This window comes from Amblyraja radiata, chromosome 2 (assembly GCF_010909765.2).
Source record: "Amblyraja radiata isolate CabotCenter1 chromosome 2, sAmbRad1.1.pri, whole genome shotgun sequence".
Taxonomy (NCBI): domain Eukaryota; kingdom Metazoa; phylum Chordata; class Chondrichthyes; order Rajiformes; family Rajidae; genus Amblyraja; species Amblyraja radiata.
This window is the reverse complement of record NC_045957.1, coordinates 130,750,618-130,769,176: the sequence shown is the minus strand read 5'-3', so window position 1 is coordinate 130,769,176 and position 18,559 is coordinate 130,750,618. Positions and strand designations below refer to the sequence as shown.

Sequence of the window (18,559 nt, the reverse complement as noted above, 5' to 3'; positions counted from 1 at the left end):
GATTTTTGTGTACAGTTTTGGTCTCTTGCGCTTTCTTACCTAAGAAATGATGTACTTGCTAAAGTGAGAATTCAGACTATAAGAAGAGATTGTTTAGACTAGGCCTGTATTCTCCAAAATTTAGAAGAATGAGAGGAGGTAATACTAAAATTTACAAACATTCTTGCAAGCCTTGACAGGCTGGATGCTGGGAGAATGTTTTGCTTGGCTGAGGAGTCCAGGACAGTTTGGGAATAAGGAGAAGACTGACTGTTATTGCGAAGAAAAGCCATTACTTCTTTGAGGGTGGTGAATCTTTGGAATTCTTTATTCCAGAGGCGAATGAAATTTTGGTCATTAAGTTCATTCAAAACAGGAATTGATAAATTTCTGGAAATTAATGGTATTAGAATAGTACTGGAAAATGTATGGAGGTAGAAAAATAGTAATGTTCTTCATGACCAGTAGAAAAGGCATAGTTCTTGGATTCCATTTGAACTTGTGTTATGTAACCTTTTATTTGTGTTTTGCCAACATTCACTTCATCACTTCTACAAATACACAAAGGGATCTAAAATTAAGTTTGTGTGTAAGAAGGAACTGCAGATGCTGTTTTAAACCGAAGATAGACACAAAGAGCTCAGTGGAACAGGCAATATCTCTGGCGAGAAGGAATAGGTGACGTTTTGGGTCAAGACCCTTCTTCAGACTGGTTAGGGATAAGGGAATCAAGATATATCACGGTGATGTGGAGAGATAAAGAACAATGTATGCAAGATATGCAAAAAAGTTAAGATGATAAAGAAAACAGCAAGCTGTTTGTAGGGTGAAAATGAGAACCTAGTGCGACTTGGGTGTGGGGGGGATAGAGAGAGAGGGAATGCCTAGGCTACCTGAAGTGAGAGAAATCAATATTCATACCACTGGGCTGTAAGCTGCCCAAGCGAAATATGAGATGCTGTCCCTCCAATTTGTATTTAACCTCACTCTGATAATGGAGGAGACCGAGGACAGTATGGTGTAGGAATGGGAAGCAGAATTAAAGTGTCCAGCAACCGGGAGATTAGGTTTGTTCCAGCGAAGGTGTTCTGCGAAAAGGTCGCCCAGTCTGCGTTTGGTCTCGCCGATGTAAAAGAGTCCACATCTTGAACAACGGATATAGTAGATGAGGTTGGAGGAGGTGCAAGTGAACCTCTGCCTAACCTGAAAGGACTGTCGGGGGTCCCTGGACAGAGTAGAGGGAAGAGGTATAGCGACGGGTGTTAGATCTTCTGCGGTTGCAGGGGAAGTGCCCGGGGAGAGGTTGGTTTGGCTGAGACTGGGTCAGTTAACCAGGGAGTTGCGGAGGGAACGGTCTCTGCGGAAGGCGATAAGGGGTGGAGATGGGAAAATGTTGCTAGTGATGGGATCCCGTCGAGGTAACGGAAATTTTGGAGGATTATGTGTTGTATGCGACGGCTGATGGGGTGGAATGACTAGGGGGTCTCTGTTGTGACTAGTGGGAGGGAGAGCAAGGGCAGAGCTGTACGGAGAAGACACGAGTGGGGTCCTCGTATATGATGGGAGAGGGACACCCCTGTTCCTTAAAGAATGAGGACATGTGTGCATTCATTCATACATTCATGCGTGTATATATTTATATCATGTTATATGGACACACTTATCTGTTTTGTAGTAAATGCCTATTATATTAAGCACACAGGCTTAAGCAAAGCAAGAATTTCATTATCCTATACAGGGACACATGACAATAAACTCACAAACTTGAACTTGAACATCTCAGATGTTCTAGTATGGGAGATGGGGATAGAGTATTTGCAGGAAGCTGGGTGGGAAGATGTGTAGTAGAGATTGAGCAGTCTCCATCACAAGACTCAAATTTACTTGGACCATCTCTGACACCTCCCTCCCATTTCTTGATCTCACAGTCTCCATCACAAGAAATAGACTATTGACTGACTTCTATTACAAACCCAGACTCCCACAACTACCCCCGCTCCCTAAAGAATGAGGACATCTCTGATGGTCCAGTATGGAACACCTCAACTTGGGCGCAGATGCGGCATAGACGGAGGAATTTGGAGGTAGAGTCTTTGCAGGAAGCAGGGTTGCAGGAAGTGTAGTCGAGATAGTTGTGGGAGTCTGGGTTTGTAATAGACGTCAGTCAATAGTCTATTTCAGCTTACACCCAGTGGTATGAATATTGATTTCTCTGACCAGGTAGCCCCGGCCTTCCCTCTCTCTCTATCCCTCCCCCACCCAAGTCACACTAGCTTCTCATTTTCACTCTGCAAACAGCTTACAATGGCCTATTTCCTTTATCCGTCACTTTTTTGCATATCTTACGTTCACTGTTCTTTACCTCTCCACATCACCATCTATATCTCTCGTTTCCCTATCCTTAACCAGTCTGAGAAGGGTCTTGACCCAAAACGTCACCCATTCCTTCTCTCCAGAGATGCTAAAATGGTTAACCAGATTATTAATGGTTCAATGGTACTTTATTGTCACACGTACACAGATACAATGAAATTCCTTTTTTGCATATAGTTCAGTAAAAATCTTACTGTACATAGGCATAATTAAGTAGTCTTAAGTACAAGAGTGTAGGAGTAGTAGATTACACTGAGGCAGTACACAAGGGTCACCATGTTTCTGGTACCTGAATTATGTGAGAAACATTTCCTCATTTTAAATTAATTCACAAGTCTGCTTTCATTTTACAGCACAAACCAGAGGCAAATTGGAACCAATGGACACTATTTTTGTAAAGCAGGTTAAGGAAGGTGGACCAGCACATGGAGCTGGGTTATGTACAGGTAACCATTTTATTATGTTCTATATTATTTTGACTGAAGTTATGTCAGTGTTTTGAATGATGTATATATTTGGTACATTGAGTTGGGTGAGTATTGATGCTAAGATGCCTTTTACAGAAGGTTTAATATTTAATATTCTATTAAAAAATATCTCTGCAGGTATAAACTATATAATGATAGCTTAATTAAATACCTTTAAACCACATTTTTGACATTTGAAAAAATGCAGATGGAAAAATGATCTATATAAAAGACTCTAATCATCCACGTATGGTAATTGAAATCTCTTGCCCTTATAACAGTATAATACATGGACTAGCCCTTCAGCCCAAAAGGTCTGTGCCGAGCATGATGCTAAATGAAATTAATCCCATCTGCCTACACATGTCTATATCCTTCCCTTCTCTGTCTGTTCATACTCTGGAAGTGCCTTGAGAGAAAAGTGCGAGTCTTTGGCTCAAGAGTCTTCCACGAGGAGGCTGAGGCAAGGAGGCTACACTTCTTTGAAATTGTGACTTTTGTCTTCTGAAGAAATGGCAGGCATGTTGGAGCAGTGTGTTTCCTGCAGGATGTGGGAAGACAGGGACACTGCTGGTGCTTCTGGAAACTACACCTGCAGAAATTGTGTCCAGGTGCAGTTCCTGAACGAACGTGTTAGGGAACTGGAGAAGCAGCTGGATGACCTAGGGCCATCTGGGAAAACGAGAGTTTCCTGAACAGGACCTACAGTGAGGTTGTCACGCCTAGGATACAGGAAGAGCGAAGTTGGATGACTGTGAGAAAGGGGAATAACCATGGAGTGCAGGAGATCCCAGTGGCTGTGCCAAATGGAAACGGGTACACCCTTTTGGGAGCTGTTGGGGCAGACGATGTTTCCAGACCGAGCGGCGGACAGGTCGGTGACTCCAATCCTAGCGATGACACTCGACTGGCGAGACCGACGTTGGGCAGAGCTATAGTGGTGGGTGACTCCATTGCCCGAGGTGCGGACAGGAGATTCTGTGGCGGCAGGCGAGACTCGTGGATGGTCTGTGGCCTCCCTGGTGCCAGGGTTCAAGATATCACAAACCGAATTCAGAATATCCTCGAGAGGGAAGGTGATAGCCGGCAGTAGTTGTGCACGTGGGCACAAGCGATGTCGGGAAGAAGAGGAAGAGGTTCTGCAACGCAAGTTTAGAGAGTTAGGAAGAAGAATGAAGGCAAGCATGCCATATGCCATCTTCACCATTCTTATCTACTTGCCTTTCCACTGTTAGGGAACTATAGACGCACCTCAAGATCCCTCTATACATCAACACAATTTGTGCCATTTAATGTATATTTTCCTCTTGCATTTAACTTCCCGAGATGCAACATCTCATACTTGTTTGCATTAAACTCTCTTTGCCATTTCTCTACCCATGTTTCCAACTGATTTTCTGATTTTCCAAAATAAATACATTAAACCCTAGTTTTAATTGACCCTTTTATAACCCATCACGGTTATAGCCAACGGGCCTGCCAACGCCATTCCGACTCATACTGCCACCCCAGCCCTGCCTTCTGACACTAACCCCGGCTCGCAATGTACACCAGCGAGCCCTTATTCATCCATCCCCCAGTCCGGTTAGCGTGGCTGTTGTTGTGCTTCACGATGTAACCCCTGGCGACTGTGCTTTCTTCAGGCCGCTGCCGCCGGTGGGATGGGTTCGGTCACCGTGGGGCTTCCTCCACTCTCACCGGTTACTGATTATTCCTGTCAGTCCGTCGCTCGCTCGGCCTCTCCTACCCCACTCTGCCACCAAAGCCGTTAAAGGTCCTGCTATTAACTGTCTACTTTCCTTTGACCTTCCAAAATACAACACTATGTATATGCCCATATTAAGATAAATTTGTTGATAAATTTGCTTTGCTATTTAAATAGCCAATTTTACCCCATAAAAATAGTTTGTGTCATAGTAATGTGTAAATTAAGGTCAAATAAGAAATATAACGAAAGGAACAAGAAGGTTTATACTAAACAAGGTAGTGAAGCAAAGTTCTGTTATTTTAAGATTCTGTTATTTCCTGTAATCAGTTTTTCACTGAAATCTTTTCTTTTTATAACGCAGGTGATCGGATTATCAAAGTAAATGGGGAAAGCATTATTGGGAAAACGTATTCTCAAGTTATAGCCTTGATTCAGGAAAGGTATGAATGCTATTTAATTTTTGTAAATTACTGATACATATTAAACAATGAGTAAGAAATGCTAATCTACAAGAAATACAAAGTAAGTTTCTTTGTTTTGACGTATAATGACTATGGAATCTCAGAATTGTGATTGCCGTATTAATAATTGATATTATAATCTCATTATCACAAAGTTCAGTGAAAAGTTAATATTACTGGCAATCCATGGCAGCCTGAAGGTGACTGTTGCTCCTTAGCATTTAATTGCAGCATGTAATAAAAAAAAATTATAACTATCCTCTTTAAGTACTTGTCCCCTTTTTGCTCCATCCACATCAGTGCAGAATTAAACTTTGGCATTAGGACAGAAACAGAATATAGCAGACTGACTAAAAGAAGAGAGGAACAAACTTTGAGATCTTGTTTTAAGTCCATACTTCCATATCCATCATTGTTCTCGTGATGCTACCTGTATCAATGAGCTGTCGAGCAATTTGCTATAAATCAGTGGATCATTGTATGGTTACGACAAGAGTATCATGTGTCCCATTTAACTTGCCATTTACAGCAAGCTTTTGATGAAGATGTGTTTGCATTGTTTGATTGATGCATTAGTTGTACATGCAGATAGCCATTTTCTTCTTGAGAAAAAGGCCTGCAAATTCTGTCAGCAATGTTACTCCAATATCTCCATTAATGTGTTCGGTGTGTCAGCAGCAAATCATCCTTTCAGCTGACAGAAGCTTGAAGTATCCTCTGTCCTCTATCCTCTGCAGGCTGTTCACCATTTTTGTTTTCTCCTTCACCTAATTATGCTTGCATGTGATGTGTGAGGCCCCAAGTGCAAACCAAACTATCGATCTTCCTGATCCTTGCATGATGTGAACATCTGGACTTGATGCATGACGTGCTGGAGTCCTAAGGTGGTGCATGCTTAGATGAAGTAACAAAGATGAAGTTGCTATTCTTTTGGATGACTTCCTGCATTACAATTGAGCGCCTCTGATGGATTGAAGACATGTAATAGAATCACAAGCGTTGATTTTTATAAGTTGACAGTAAGAGCATGTTCTTCAGTTGCTGCTTACATCATGTAAACACGTGTGACTACTGTCTCTCATGTGTGTCTGAGACTTAAATATATAACAACTAGTTGGTGGCCTTGTCAATTATACCAAGCCAATTAATCCTACACACCTGTACATCTTTGGAACATGGGAGGTAACCGGAATTTGTGGAGAAAACCCATACCCATCAAAATTATTTTGAGTGATATGCAAGAGTTTGGAAAAATGATGAAGGTATTGGTGTGATTCTCACAATTAGCAGCAGGTGGCTTTCCTGCTCTGCTGTGGTTATTAAATTGCTTTTGGCAAGAACAGCATCATTCTCCTGCTGCTGATATCACGGGCAACCTGGACTTCCCTCAGTACTGTACTGAATATGTCATCTATGGAGTGGGATTTGAAACCACAGCTTTGTAACCTAAAAGCAATTTTGATACTGAGGGACAGTAGAACTCCCATATGGTATTTAACACACACATGGCAGAATAACTGGATTTTCCTAAGTTTGGGCTTTGTTTTATTTTGGCACTATATTGCTTTTATTATTTATTGTGCTTTTTTTGTCTATATTATATTATTTATTGAGTAATGTATTCTCAAACCTGTTATGCTGTTATAGTCACACAGCGTGGAAACAGGCCCTTCGGCCCAACTTGCCTGGCGCTGACCAACATGCCCCATCTACTTTGGTCCCACCTGCCTGTGTTTGGTCTATCCTCTCCATATACCTGTCTAAATATTTCTTAAACGTTGTGATAGTAGCTACCTCCCCTAGCAGCTTGTTCCATACACCTACCACACTCTGTGTAGAAAAAAGGGTTGCCCCTCCGGTTCCTATTAAATAATAATAACAATAATAATAATAATAATAAGCCTTTATTGTCATTGTACTTAGAAATACAACAAAATTAGGAGAGCTACTCCTCATCAGTGCAACCAAAACAAGTTAAAACAAGATAAAAACACATCCAATATGTTATTTAACTGGTTGAAATAGTAGATAAATTAGAACATTGCACTGGGAGAATATTTTTTTTAAATTCATTATTAAAATAATGTATTATTAAAAGTTCATAAATTCTTTAAAAGAATTAAAAAAGAAGAAATATTAGCTGAGTGGTCTGTTTTATAGTGGAATGGATGACAGCATCTCTTCATGTTGTGTGGATATTTGAGGAGTTTAGAGTTCTGATGGCCTAGGGAAAGAAACTGTTCTTGAGTCTGTTTGTCCGGCTTTTGACACACCTCTTTCCCCTCTCACCTCAAACCTATGTCCTCTCGTTCTCGATTTCTCATACTTTGAGTAAAAGAACAGCATTTACCCTATCCCACAGTTATCCCTCATCCTCCTGCGCTCTGAAGAATAAAGTCCTAGCTTGCTCAACCTCTCCCTGTAGTTCAGGTCCTCGTGTGGCAACATCCTTGTAAATCTTTTCTGCACCCTTTCCATCTTTGCTATAACATGGTGACAAAAACTGCACACAGTATATTAAATGTGGCCTCACCAATGGCTTGTAAGACTGTAACATGACCTCCCAACTTCTATATTCGATACTCTGACTGATGAAGTTCAATATGCTGAAAGCCTTCTTGACGACCCTATCTACCTGTGACGTCGTTTTCAAGGAGCTATGTACCTGCACTTGTTGATCCCTCTGCTCTACCGCACTCCCCTGAGCCCTGCCATTCACTGTGTAGGTCTTGACCTGTTTTGACTTCCAAAATTAACCCCTTGCACCTCTCTGCATTAAACTCCATTATGACCATTCTTCAGCCCACCCGCCCAACCGAACAAGATCCTGGTGCACTTTGTGACAACTTCGCCATCTACAATGCCACCCACTTTAGTGACATCTGCAAACTTATCCAAATCATTGATATAGATAACAAGCAGCAGTGGACCCAGCACTGAACCCTGAGGCACACCGCTAGTCACAGGCCTGCAGTCTGAAAAACTACCTTCCGCCATCACCCTCCCATGAAGTCAATTTTATATCCAGTCAGATAGCTCTCCTTTGATCCCATGCAAGTAACTTTTCAGACCAGCCTACCATGTGGAAGCATGTCAAATGCTAATGGTGTTGCTGCAAGTAAAAATGTAATTGTTCTGTTTTGGGCCAAATGACAATAAAACACTCTTGACTGTCATTCATATTGTATTTCCATGAGGTTTTGGGAAATTGGTTGTTAAATGGTGTAGATTAAATAAAACTTATTTTTTTATAAAACTTGTGATTGTGAAAGTTACTAAATTCAGCAGCTAAACAATAGACAATAGGTGCAGGAGTAGGCCATTCGGCCCCTTCGAGCCGGCACCGCCATCCAATATGATCATGGCTGATCATCCCCAATCAGTACCCCGTTCCTGCCTTCTCCACATATCCCCTGACTCCGCTATCTTTAAGAGCCATACTAGCTCTCTCTTGAAAGTATCCAGAGAACCAGCCTTCACCACCCTCTGAGGCAGAGAATTCCACAGACTCACCACTCTCTGTGAGAAAAAGTGTTTCCTAGTCCCCGTTCTACATGGCTTACCCCTTATTCTTAAACTGTGGCCCCTGGTTCTGGATTCGCCCAACATCGGGAACATGTTTCCTGCCTCTCGCGTGTCCAAACCCATAATAATCTTATATGTTTCAATAAGATCACCTCTCATCCTTCTACTCCAGAGTATACAAGCCCAGCCGCTCCATTCTCTCAGCATATGACAGTCTCGCCATCCCGGGAATTAACCTTGTAAACCTACGCTGCACTCCCTCAGTAGCAAGAATGTCCTTCCTCAAATTCCAGGCAGTTGAGCATATTGAAGCCGAAAGGTGAGGATTAGATTGGATTTTCACCAGTTCAGTTGTTAGTATAACATATTCTGGTTATAGGCGGCAAAACAAGCAATGAACGAATATGTTTATCCTGTTTTACAGTGATTCTGTTCTGGAACTTTGTGTTATGCCAAAAGATGAAGACATCTTGCAGCTGGTAAGTTTATTGGTGTTTACCTTCCTACTTGCAGGGGGAATTCTGTTGGATTCACTTGGTTTTACACCCTTTAGAACAAGCACTTTATACAATAATTTAGTGATAATTGGGCATACTGATACTCAGGTTTAACGATTAATATCTTCACCATTCTCTTTGTATTTATTTAATGGCCTGAAATTCAACGACATTCCAGTTGCAGCAAAGCTTTGCCAAGCTTATATCTGTGGAGTTATCCACTGAAACAAATTTTCTGTGCTTCTGTTTTCTGTATATTCAGTAATTGTAAATATCCTGATCCAAATGGAAACTTTGGCTAATGAATTTATCTGCTCTGTATTTTAATAGCAAATTTGATGAAGCAGTTAGCTTGCTTGCATGGTTTTCATTGACGATTTATTTTCAGCTGTTAGCTGCTGAACTTTCCATAAAATAGAGAAAACGGGCAGTAACATTTTGAACAAAGGACCCTTCAGTTTAAAAAACAAAACACAAATTGGTGGCGCAACTGAGTGGATCAGGCAACAACTCTGGAAGACGGACAGGTGACATTTTAGGGCCGAAACTGTCTTCAGACTGATGGGTGGAGAAAACTGGAAAAGAAATGGTGCCAGGAAAAGGATTGGCAAGTGATAGGTGGATACAGGTCAGAGAGGTTTGGATTGGCAGATGGGTGGGCAAAGGCAAGAAATGAAAAGAAGACAAAAGGCTGTAAGATAGGAGGAAAAAGAGAGTGAAATGTGAAGCCAGAGTATGGGATTTAGGTGCAATTAGACTGGTGAAATGGGACAGAGGAGTGTGTTAGTGGGAGAAATGGGTGCGCATCAATGAGGAAGAGGGGGGTTAAGCTACCCAAGCGGAATATAAGGTGCTGTTTGCACGTGGTCTCACTCTGACAATGGAGGAGGCCCAGTTCAGAAAGATCAGCATGGAAATAGGAAGGGGTGTTAAAATGGTTAGCAACCGGGAAATTCAGCAGGCCTAGGTGGACAGAGAGCAAGTGTTCGGTGAAACGGTCACCTAATCTACGCTTGGTCTTGCCGATGTAAAGGAGGCTATATTAGAAGCACTGAATGCAATAGATGAGGTTAGAAGAGGGGCATGTGAACCTCAGCTTCACTTGGTAGGGCTGCTGGGATCCCTGGATGGATGTGAGGGCAGAAGAGTAGGGGTGCATGTTACATCTCCTGCGTAGGAATTCAGCGGAAAGTACTTGGAGAAGGAGAGTTTTGGATGGGATGGGGCGAGTGAATCAAGGAGTTGCGGAGGGAATGGTCCATACGGAAACTGGAAAGGAATGGGGATGGGAAGATGTGACTAGTGGTGGGATCAAGTTAAAGTGGCAGAAATGTGGGCAAATTATATTTGAATATGGAGGTGGTGGGATGAAAGGTAAGGACCCGTAGAACTCTATCGGTGTTCTGTCTAGTGGGAGGGGGAGTACCCATCCCTTCCAACCCAAACCACCCCCTCCCCAGGTACTTTCCCCTGCATCTGTAGGATATGTAACACCAGTCACTACATCTCAGTACCTATAATGCAACCAGTCGTATTTAGAAACTTACAAGACCAAAGCTTTATGGGACTAACAAAATATATCTGAAACTGACAAGTTGGAACGTTTGTTTCATAAATAAGCTATCTGGTTCTAGAAAAGCAAAATCATATCATACATTAAGTACCAAGGTAGTACATAAACAAAATGGCCAGAGTACAGAATATAGTGTTACAATTACAGAGAAAGGGCAGATTAAAAAAGTGCAATGGCCGCAGTGAGATATATTGGGAGATTGGGGCTCCACCTCCAGGAACATTCAATAGTTTGATGGCACTGGGGAGGAAGCTGGTCCTGAATCTCGTGGTTTGTGTTTTCAAGCTTTTCTATCTTCTCCCCAATGGGAGAGGGGAGTAATGGGAATGACCAGGGTGTAAATGATTATATTGCTGTTTTCCCCGAGGCAAGACAAAGTGTAGATGGAGTAGTCGTGTTGGCCAGATAGCCGAGTACTGCTCTTATGTCTAGGGTTCTTGTGTTCTAACGTAGTAAGGAAAAACTGCACCTATTTGTAAAACTTTAAAATGTATGAGAGTAAAAATTAGTTACATGAGTTGGAAAGCGGATGAAGGATATTTGAATAAAATTCATGGAAATGAAGTTCCCTGCAAATTCCAAAGAAAGCCTGCTACGTTCTTCACAAAGTTTCCTGCTCGTCCAGATTGACATGCCAGGTGCCGGTCATAGGTGGTACAATATTGGCAGCTGATTACTCCAGTTCTTCTCTCTTACTTTTATCGGCTAGGAATCAGGTGACTAAAAATTCTACATCTTTCTTTAAGTGATTTTAGGAAGCAAACTGCAGTCTGGGAGGTGCTCCTGCTCTCTTGACTCACCTCAAGTTAAAGCAGTAGTAGCCAGACTGGGATCAGGTTTGAAATCGTTGAAGGTTAGAATTTTCTCAGTGCTTTCAAGGTTAGCACAGCATTCTACAATTTTCTTTATTGTTGTAGAACTTTTAATCAATAGCTAATTTGAGTATGAATGCAATTACATTTTATAGGCTCTCCCAGTTTTAAAATACTATACCTTTGGATCTGTAGTCATGGCTACATACACGACTTTTATTGTTGCACATGTGATGGGTGGGACAGTGTTAGTGCTTGTGCTTGTGCATGTTGGGATTTGAACGGGAAATTTTGTAACTTGAAACTACACCTTAAGTGAATTAAGAACTCTTGAGTTTATTTTGCTTTCACAACAGTGCAGATAACTTTTATATGTTCACTCGATTTGGATGCATGTGGGTGAAAGTAGTCATGCTGAATATTTGAACAAATTAATTTCATATACATTTGATTGTAAAATGATTACTGAGATTCCCATTGCTTCAGAAAAGAAATGTAGTGAATTACGTTTGACGGTTTTTCAGAGGAACCAAACTTTGAAACACGAGGTGGGTGTCTTGAGAGTATTATTTAAAGAAATTTCACAGTAAAGCTATTTAGTATTGTACTTTATTTTCCATTTGAGTGTATTGTATCATTTGTATTAATATTTTGTTGGATTTGTCTTGGATTAAAGCTAAAAGATAATGTAATTTCAAAATTTACTTTGAATTTATGCATTTTCACCAGAGCTTTAATGTTTGAACTTCTTGTTCATGTAATGCTAATTTATTTACTTAATTCTTCATTTCTGGGTTAACATAACCTTTTTAATCTCGTCTCTATTTACTATATTGTAAATTAGAATCCAAGGAAAAGTATTTTGTTGAATTGGAATATAGTTGAAAAATTAGCAATCTTGAGTAAATTATTTTAAAATTGAATATGTTAGAACTTTAAAGTAAATGCAGTGCAGGTGAGCTGTGCATTTTGTAACACAGCCATCTGCATACATGTCAAGAAACACAAATTGAAAAAAAGTGTGGTGTTTATTTATTTTATTCCACACAAATTCCATGAGATTTCCATCACGTATCGATATCTCAAATTTTGGGATTGTCATTTAGAAATTCTGCTGGAGCAAATTTCCTTGTCAAACAGCTGTAAAATGAGGGTTGACTGTATCCATGTTTTGAAATTCTCTGCCATTGGGTAGTTTTCACTTCTTTATGTTGGATTAAATGCAATAGAGTGTTTAATATTTATTTAGAGGTGTGAGGGAACGGAAGAATAGCTTGACATAAGGAACTGCAGGTGCTGGTTTATAAAGAAAGTCACAAAGTGCTGGACTAACAGTGTAGTCAGGCAGCATCGCTGGATGACATGGATAGATGATGTTATGGGTCAGGAACCTTGTTCAGACTGATTGTGGCGAGGGAGACAGTTGGAAGGGATGTTGGGGCGGGACAAAGTCAGGCAAATGATAGATTGATAGGTGGGGGGGGGGGGTTGATTGGCAAGTGGATGGACAAATGCTAGAAATGAAAAGAAGACAGGGCTGTGATACAAGAAGAGAAGAGCATGCATACTTGAGAAGGAAATCAGAAGGGTAAAAATGGGGCAGGAGATGGCTCTGGCAGATAATGTTAAGGAAAATTCTTCAGTATTGTGTTCAGTTCAGTAAACAGAAACACAGAAAATAGGTGCAGGAGTAGGCCATTCGGCCCTTCGACCCTGCGCCGCCATTCAATATGATCATGGCTGATCATCCAACTCAGTATCCTGTACCTGCCTTCTCTCCATACCCCCTGATCCTTTTAGTCACAAGGGCCACATCTAACTCCCTCTTAAATATAGCCACTGAACTGGCCTCAACTACCTTCTGTGGCAGAGAATTCCACAGATTCACCACTCTCTGTGTGAAAAATGTTTTTCTCATCTCGGCCCTAAAAGATTTCCCCCTTATCCTTAAACTGTGACCCCTTGTTCTGGATTTCCCCAACATCGGGAACAATCTTCCTGCATCTAGCCTGTCCAACCCCTTAAGAATTTTATAAGATCCACCCTCAATCTTCTAACTTCCAGCGAGTACAAGCCGAATCTATCCAGTCTTTCTTCATATGAAAGTCCTGACATCCCAGGAATCAGTCTGGTGAACCTTCTCTGTACTCCCTCTATGGCAAGAATGTGTTTCCTCAGATTAGGAGATAAAGGAAACAGACTATTGTTAGCTGTTTGTAGGGTGAAAACGAGAAGCTAGTGTGAATTGGGTGGGGGAGGGATAGAGAGAGAGGAAATGCCAGGACTACCTGATCTGAGAGAAATCAATATTCATACCACTGGGTGTAAGCTGCCCAAGAGAAATATGAGATGCTATTCCTCCAATTCGCGTTTAGCCTAACTCTGACAATGGAGGAGACCTAGGACAGAAAGGTCTCGGTAGGAATGGGAAGGAGAATTAAAGTGTTCAGCAACCCAGAGATCACGTAGGTTCACGAGGACTGAGCGACAGTGTTCCTCAAAACGATCGCCCAGTCTGCATTTGGTCTCACCGATGTATAACAGTCCACATCTTGAACAACGTATACAGTGGATGAGGTTGGAGGAGGTGCAAGTGAACCTCTGCCTAACCTGAAAGGACTGTCGCGGTCCCTGGACAGAGTCGAGGGAGGTATAGGGACGGGTGTTGCATCTTCTGCAGTTGTAGGGGAACATACCTGGGGTGGTGAGTGGTTTGGATGGGAAGGGATGAGTTAACCAGGGAGTTGCGGAGCTAACGGTCTCTGCGGAAGGTGGAAAGGGATGGAGATGGGAAAATGTGGCTAGTGGCGGAATCCCGTTGGAGGTGGCGGAAATTTTGGAGGATTATGTATTGTATGTGATGCCTGGTGGGGTGGAAGGTAAGGACTAGGGGGATTCTGTCTCTGTGTGACTAGGTGGAAGGTAAAGTGGCGAGTGGAGTGCCCAAGGCTCGGTGTTGGGGCCGCAACTATTTACCATATATATTAATGATTTGGAAGAGGGAATTAGGAGCAACACTACCAAGTTTGCGGATGACACAAAGCTGGGTGGCAGTGTGAACTGTGAAGATGATGTTCGGAGGTTGCAGGGTGACCTGGACAAGTTGACTGAGTGGGCAGATGAGTGGCCGATGCAGTTTAATATAGATAAATGTGAGGTTATCCACTTTGGCGGCAAAAACAAGGGGGCAGATTATTTTCTCAATGGGTTAGGTTAGGTAAGGGGGAGGTGCAGCGAGACCTGGGTGTCCTTGTACACCGGTCACTGAAAGTTGGCGTGCAGGTACCGCAGGCAGTGAAGAAAGCTAATGGAATGTTGGTCTTCATAACAAGAGGATTTCAGTATAGGAGTAAAGAGGTTCTTATGCAGAGGTATAGGGCTCTGGTGAGACCACATCTGGAGTATTGTGTACAGGTTTGGTCTCCTAATTTGAGGAAGGACATCCTTGCGATTGAGGCACTGCAGCGTAGGTTCACGAGATTGATCCCTGGGATGGCGGGACTGTCATATGAAGAAAGATTGGAAAGACTAGGCTTGTATTTACTGGAGTTTAGAAGGATGAGGGGGCATCTTATAGAAATATAAAATTATAAAAGGACTGGACAAGCTAGATGCAGGAAAAATGTTCCCATTGTTGAGTGAGTCCAGAACCAGGGGGCACAGTCTTTGAATAAAAGGGAGGCCATTTAAGACTGAGGTGAGAAAAAACTTTTTCACCCAGACAGTTGTAGAAACATAGAAACATAGAAAGTAGGTGCGAGAGTAGACCACCAGGTCCGTCGAGCCCGCACCGCCATTCGCTCATGGCTGAACACTAAACAGACACACTTACCCACAAACAGTAGACACAAGACACAGAACACAAGACACTACCCTCCCCTTTATACCGCTATCACCCCTCTCCACCCCAAGAACCTCGTGATCTCCTGGGGGAGGCAAAAAACCGGATAAAAACCCAGGTCCAATTCGGGAAAAAAATCCGGGAAATTCCTCTCCGACCCCAATCCAGGCGATTGACACTTGTCCAGGAGATCACTCAGGTCTTACTATACTAACCATACCTAGGTCCATATCCCTGCCCTCTCCCCGTAGCCCCTTATCCCCTTGGCAGCTAAAAACCCATCTATTTTAGTCTTAAATATATTTAAAGTTTCTGCTTCCACTGCTCCCTGGGGCAGTGAATTCCATAAATTAACCACCCTCTGGGTGAAGAAGTTCTTCCTCATCTCAGTTTTAAAAGAGCCCCCCCTTATTCTGCAACTATGTCCCCTAGTTCTAGTTTCCCCGATCATTGGGAACATCCTCGGTGCATCCACCCGATCAAGGCCCCTCACGATCTTATATGTTTCAATGAGATCGCCTCTCATTCTTCTAAACTCCAAAGAGTAGAGTTCCAGCCTACTTAACCTTTCCTCATATGTCAATCCGCTCATTGCAGGAATTAATCTTGTAAACCTTCGCTGCACTGCCTCCAGGGCTAGTACATCCTTTCTTAAGTATGGACCCCAGAACTGTACACAGTATTCCAAATGTGGTCTCACTAATACTGTGTACAGCTGCAGCAAGACCTCCGTGTTTTTATACTCAATCCCCCTAGCAATAAAGGCCAAAACTCCATTGGCCTTCCTGATTGCTTGCTGCACCTGCATACTAACTTTTAGTGATTCATGTACTAATACCCCTAGATCCCTTTGCGTTGCATTACAACGCAGCTCCTCCTCATTTAGAAAATAACTTGCCCTATCATTTTTTTTCCCAAAGTGAATGACTTCACATTTATTAGTATTAAATTTCATCTGCCAAGTTGTTGCCCACTCACCTAGCTTATCTATATCCTTTTGCAGACTCTTCCTATCCTCCTCATCCCCTACTTTTCCTCCCATTTTTGTATCGTCCGCAAATTTTGATATATTACACTTGGTTCCCTCCTCCAAATCATTTATATAAATTGTGAACAACTGAGGTCCCAGCACCGACCCTTGTGGAACCCCGCTAGTTACCAGTTGCCATCCCGAGTATGAACCATTTATCCCCACTCTCTGCTTCCTATTTGTTAGCCAATCCTCTACCCATGCTAATATATTACCCCCAATCCCATAATTTTTTATTTTTAGCAATAGTCTCTTATGTGGCACCTTGTCAAAAGCCTTTTGGAAGTCCAAGTATACCACATCCACCGGTTCCCCTTTATCCACCCGGGTTGTTACTTCCTCAAAGAATTCGAGCAGATTCGTTAAACAGGACTTCCCCTTCACAAAACCATGCTGGTTCTGTCCGATGAAGTCATGTTTATCCAAGTGCCCCGTTAGTGTTTCTTTAATAATTGTCTCTAACATTTTACCCACCACCGATGTTAGACTAACCGGTCTATAGTTACCCGCCTTCTGTTTACTTCCTTTTTTAAATATAGGTGTTACATTGGCCATTTTCCAATCCACTGGGACCGTTCCTGCCTCCAGGGAGTTTTGGAAAATTATCACCAATGCATCCACAATCCCCACCGCTATCTCCCTCAAGACCCTTGGATGTAATCCATCAGGCCCAGGGGATTTATCCTCCTTCAGTCTCATTAATTTCCCTAATACCACCTCCTTGGTGATCTTAATAGTATTTAGCTCCTCCATTCCTACCGCCCCCTGTTTATCCAGCGTTGGAATATTTTTTGTGTCTTCTATGGTGAAGACTGATACAAAATACTCGTTTAATGCCTTTGCCATTTCCATGTTCCCCACCAACAACTCTCCAGTCTCACCCTCCAATGGACCAACGTTCACCTTAGCCACCCTTTTTCTTTTTATATAGCTATAAAAACTCTTACTATTAGTTTTTATGTTGTTCGCTAAATTCCTTTCATAGTCTATTGTGGAATTCCCTGCCACAGAGGGCAGTGGAGGCCAAATCACTGGATGGATTTAAGAGAGAGTTAGATAGAGCTCTAGGGGCTAGTGGAGTCAAGGGATATGGGGAGAAGGCAGGCACGGGACGATCAGCCATGATCACAATGAATGGCGGTGCTGGCTCGAAAGGCCGAATGGCCTCCTGCACCTATTTTCTATGTTTCTATGTAGGTGGGACAAGTGTAGCTGGGACATGTTGGCCGGTGTGGGCAGGTTGGGCCGAAGGGCCTGGCATCTTGGTACAGTTAATGAAGATGTCTTGAGGACGGTCCGTATTACAGCCGAAGAAGTGCTGGGCACCCTTCGACCTATGAAGGTTGAAAAATCTCCAGGGCCTGATCAGATATATCCAAAGGAAGCCAGAGAAGAAATTGCAGGTGGCCTGGTTAAGATAATCTAGCAATGTAACAAAATTTTGAGATTTTAAAAATCAAGTCTGTAATTTATCCCATCAGATAAAGCATAAAAAGAAGTTTAATTTGACACCTAATTCACTTTCACATCTTCAGTATTAAAAAAGTTATGGCCATTTTCATACTTGGAAATTAGCATCTTGTTCCCTATTGCTTTTTCATTGACTTAACACAAAAGCTGTGATCAGAACAGTCAAAAGCCCATAACTTTCTTAAAAATTAAGAGAACTGAAAGAAATGTTCAGTTATTATAGATTGAAGCATTCTGAAACAAATATGAAACAATCTTACTTAGATAACTTGAAATGAAAGCATATAATTAGTTAGTTACCCAATTGTAGCTAATTACAAAATTCAATTACTAGATCTAAACATCTATCCATTTCTTAAGAATAGATTAACATTTTTATATAGCCTAAGTGTCCAAATAACATTCACACAAGAATTCACAATATAACATTATTTTTAAATCTCATTGTCATGGGTTTATAGGCCAAATAGAAGGAATTTAATGTTTAATACCTGTAAATTAATGGCCATTTAAATCAGCTTGCGAGTGGGTTTTTCTGGAATGCTATCAATTGGAATGTTGCGGCTGCGGTGTATTTAAACCCGTATCTGCAGCAAAAACACTGCCGGTTTGTGAATTGATAAATGTGAATTAAATACATCTTAAGAAACACTTTTATACATAAAAATAAACTACTTTCTTTTACGTCCCCTACGTAAAATCCGTCCCCGTTGTCGGCGTTGACGGCTTCAGAAGCTGATTTTAAAATCACTCCAGTGAATAACTTGTCGGGCGAATTTAAAAAAAAACAAAAAAAACCGGCAGTCGGAACGATTCCTCAGCC

General features: G+C 41.9%; 1 protein-coding gene across 5 annotated transcripts in view; it reads left to right on the top strand.

The window, feature by feature from the left end:
* The window catches only part of arhgap21 (Rho GTPase activating protein 21), a 182,279-nt gene that overhangs the window by 79,524 nt on the left and 84,196 nt on the right, over nucleotides 1-18,559 (top strand). For 3 of the 5 annotated variants that reach the window (XM_033015808.1, XM_033015799.1, XM_033015789.1), the window contains exons 5-8: nucleotides 2,706-2,798; nucleotides 4,889-4,967; nucleotides 8,686-8,832; nucleotides 8,938-8,992. In XM_033015808.1, coding sequence (XP_032871699.1) covers nucleotides 2,706-2,798; nucleotides 4,889-4,967; nucleotides 8,686-8,832; nucleotides 8,938-8,992 — 374 coding nt within the window. Of the gene's footprint in view, nucleotides 1-2,705; nucleotides 2,799-4,888; nucleotides 4,968-8,685; nucleotides 8,833-8,937; nucleotides 8,993-11,702; nucleotides 11,944-18,559 lie in introns of those variants that run through there. The other 2 variants (XM_033015814.1, XM_033015821.1) reach the window with 2 other exon arrangements.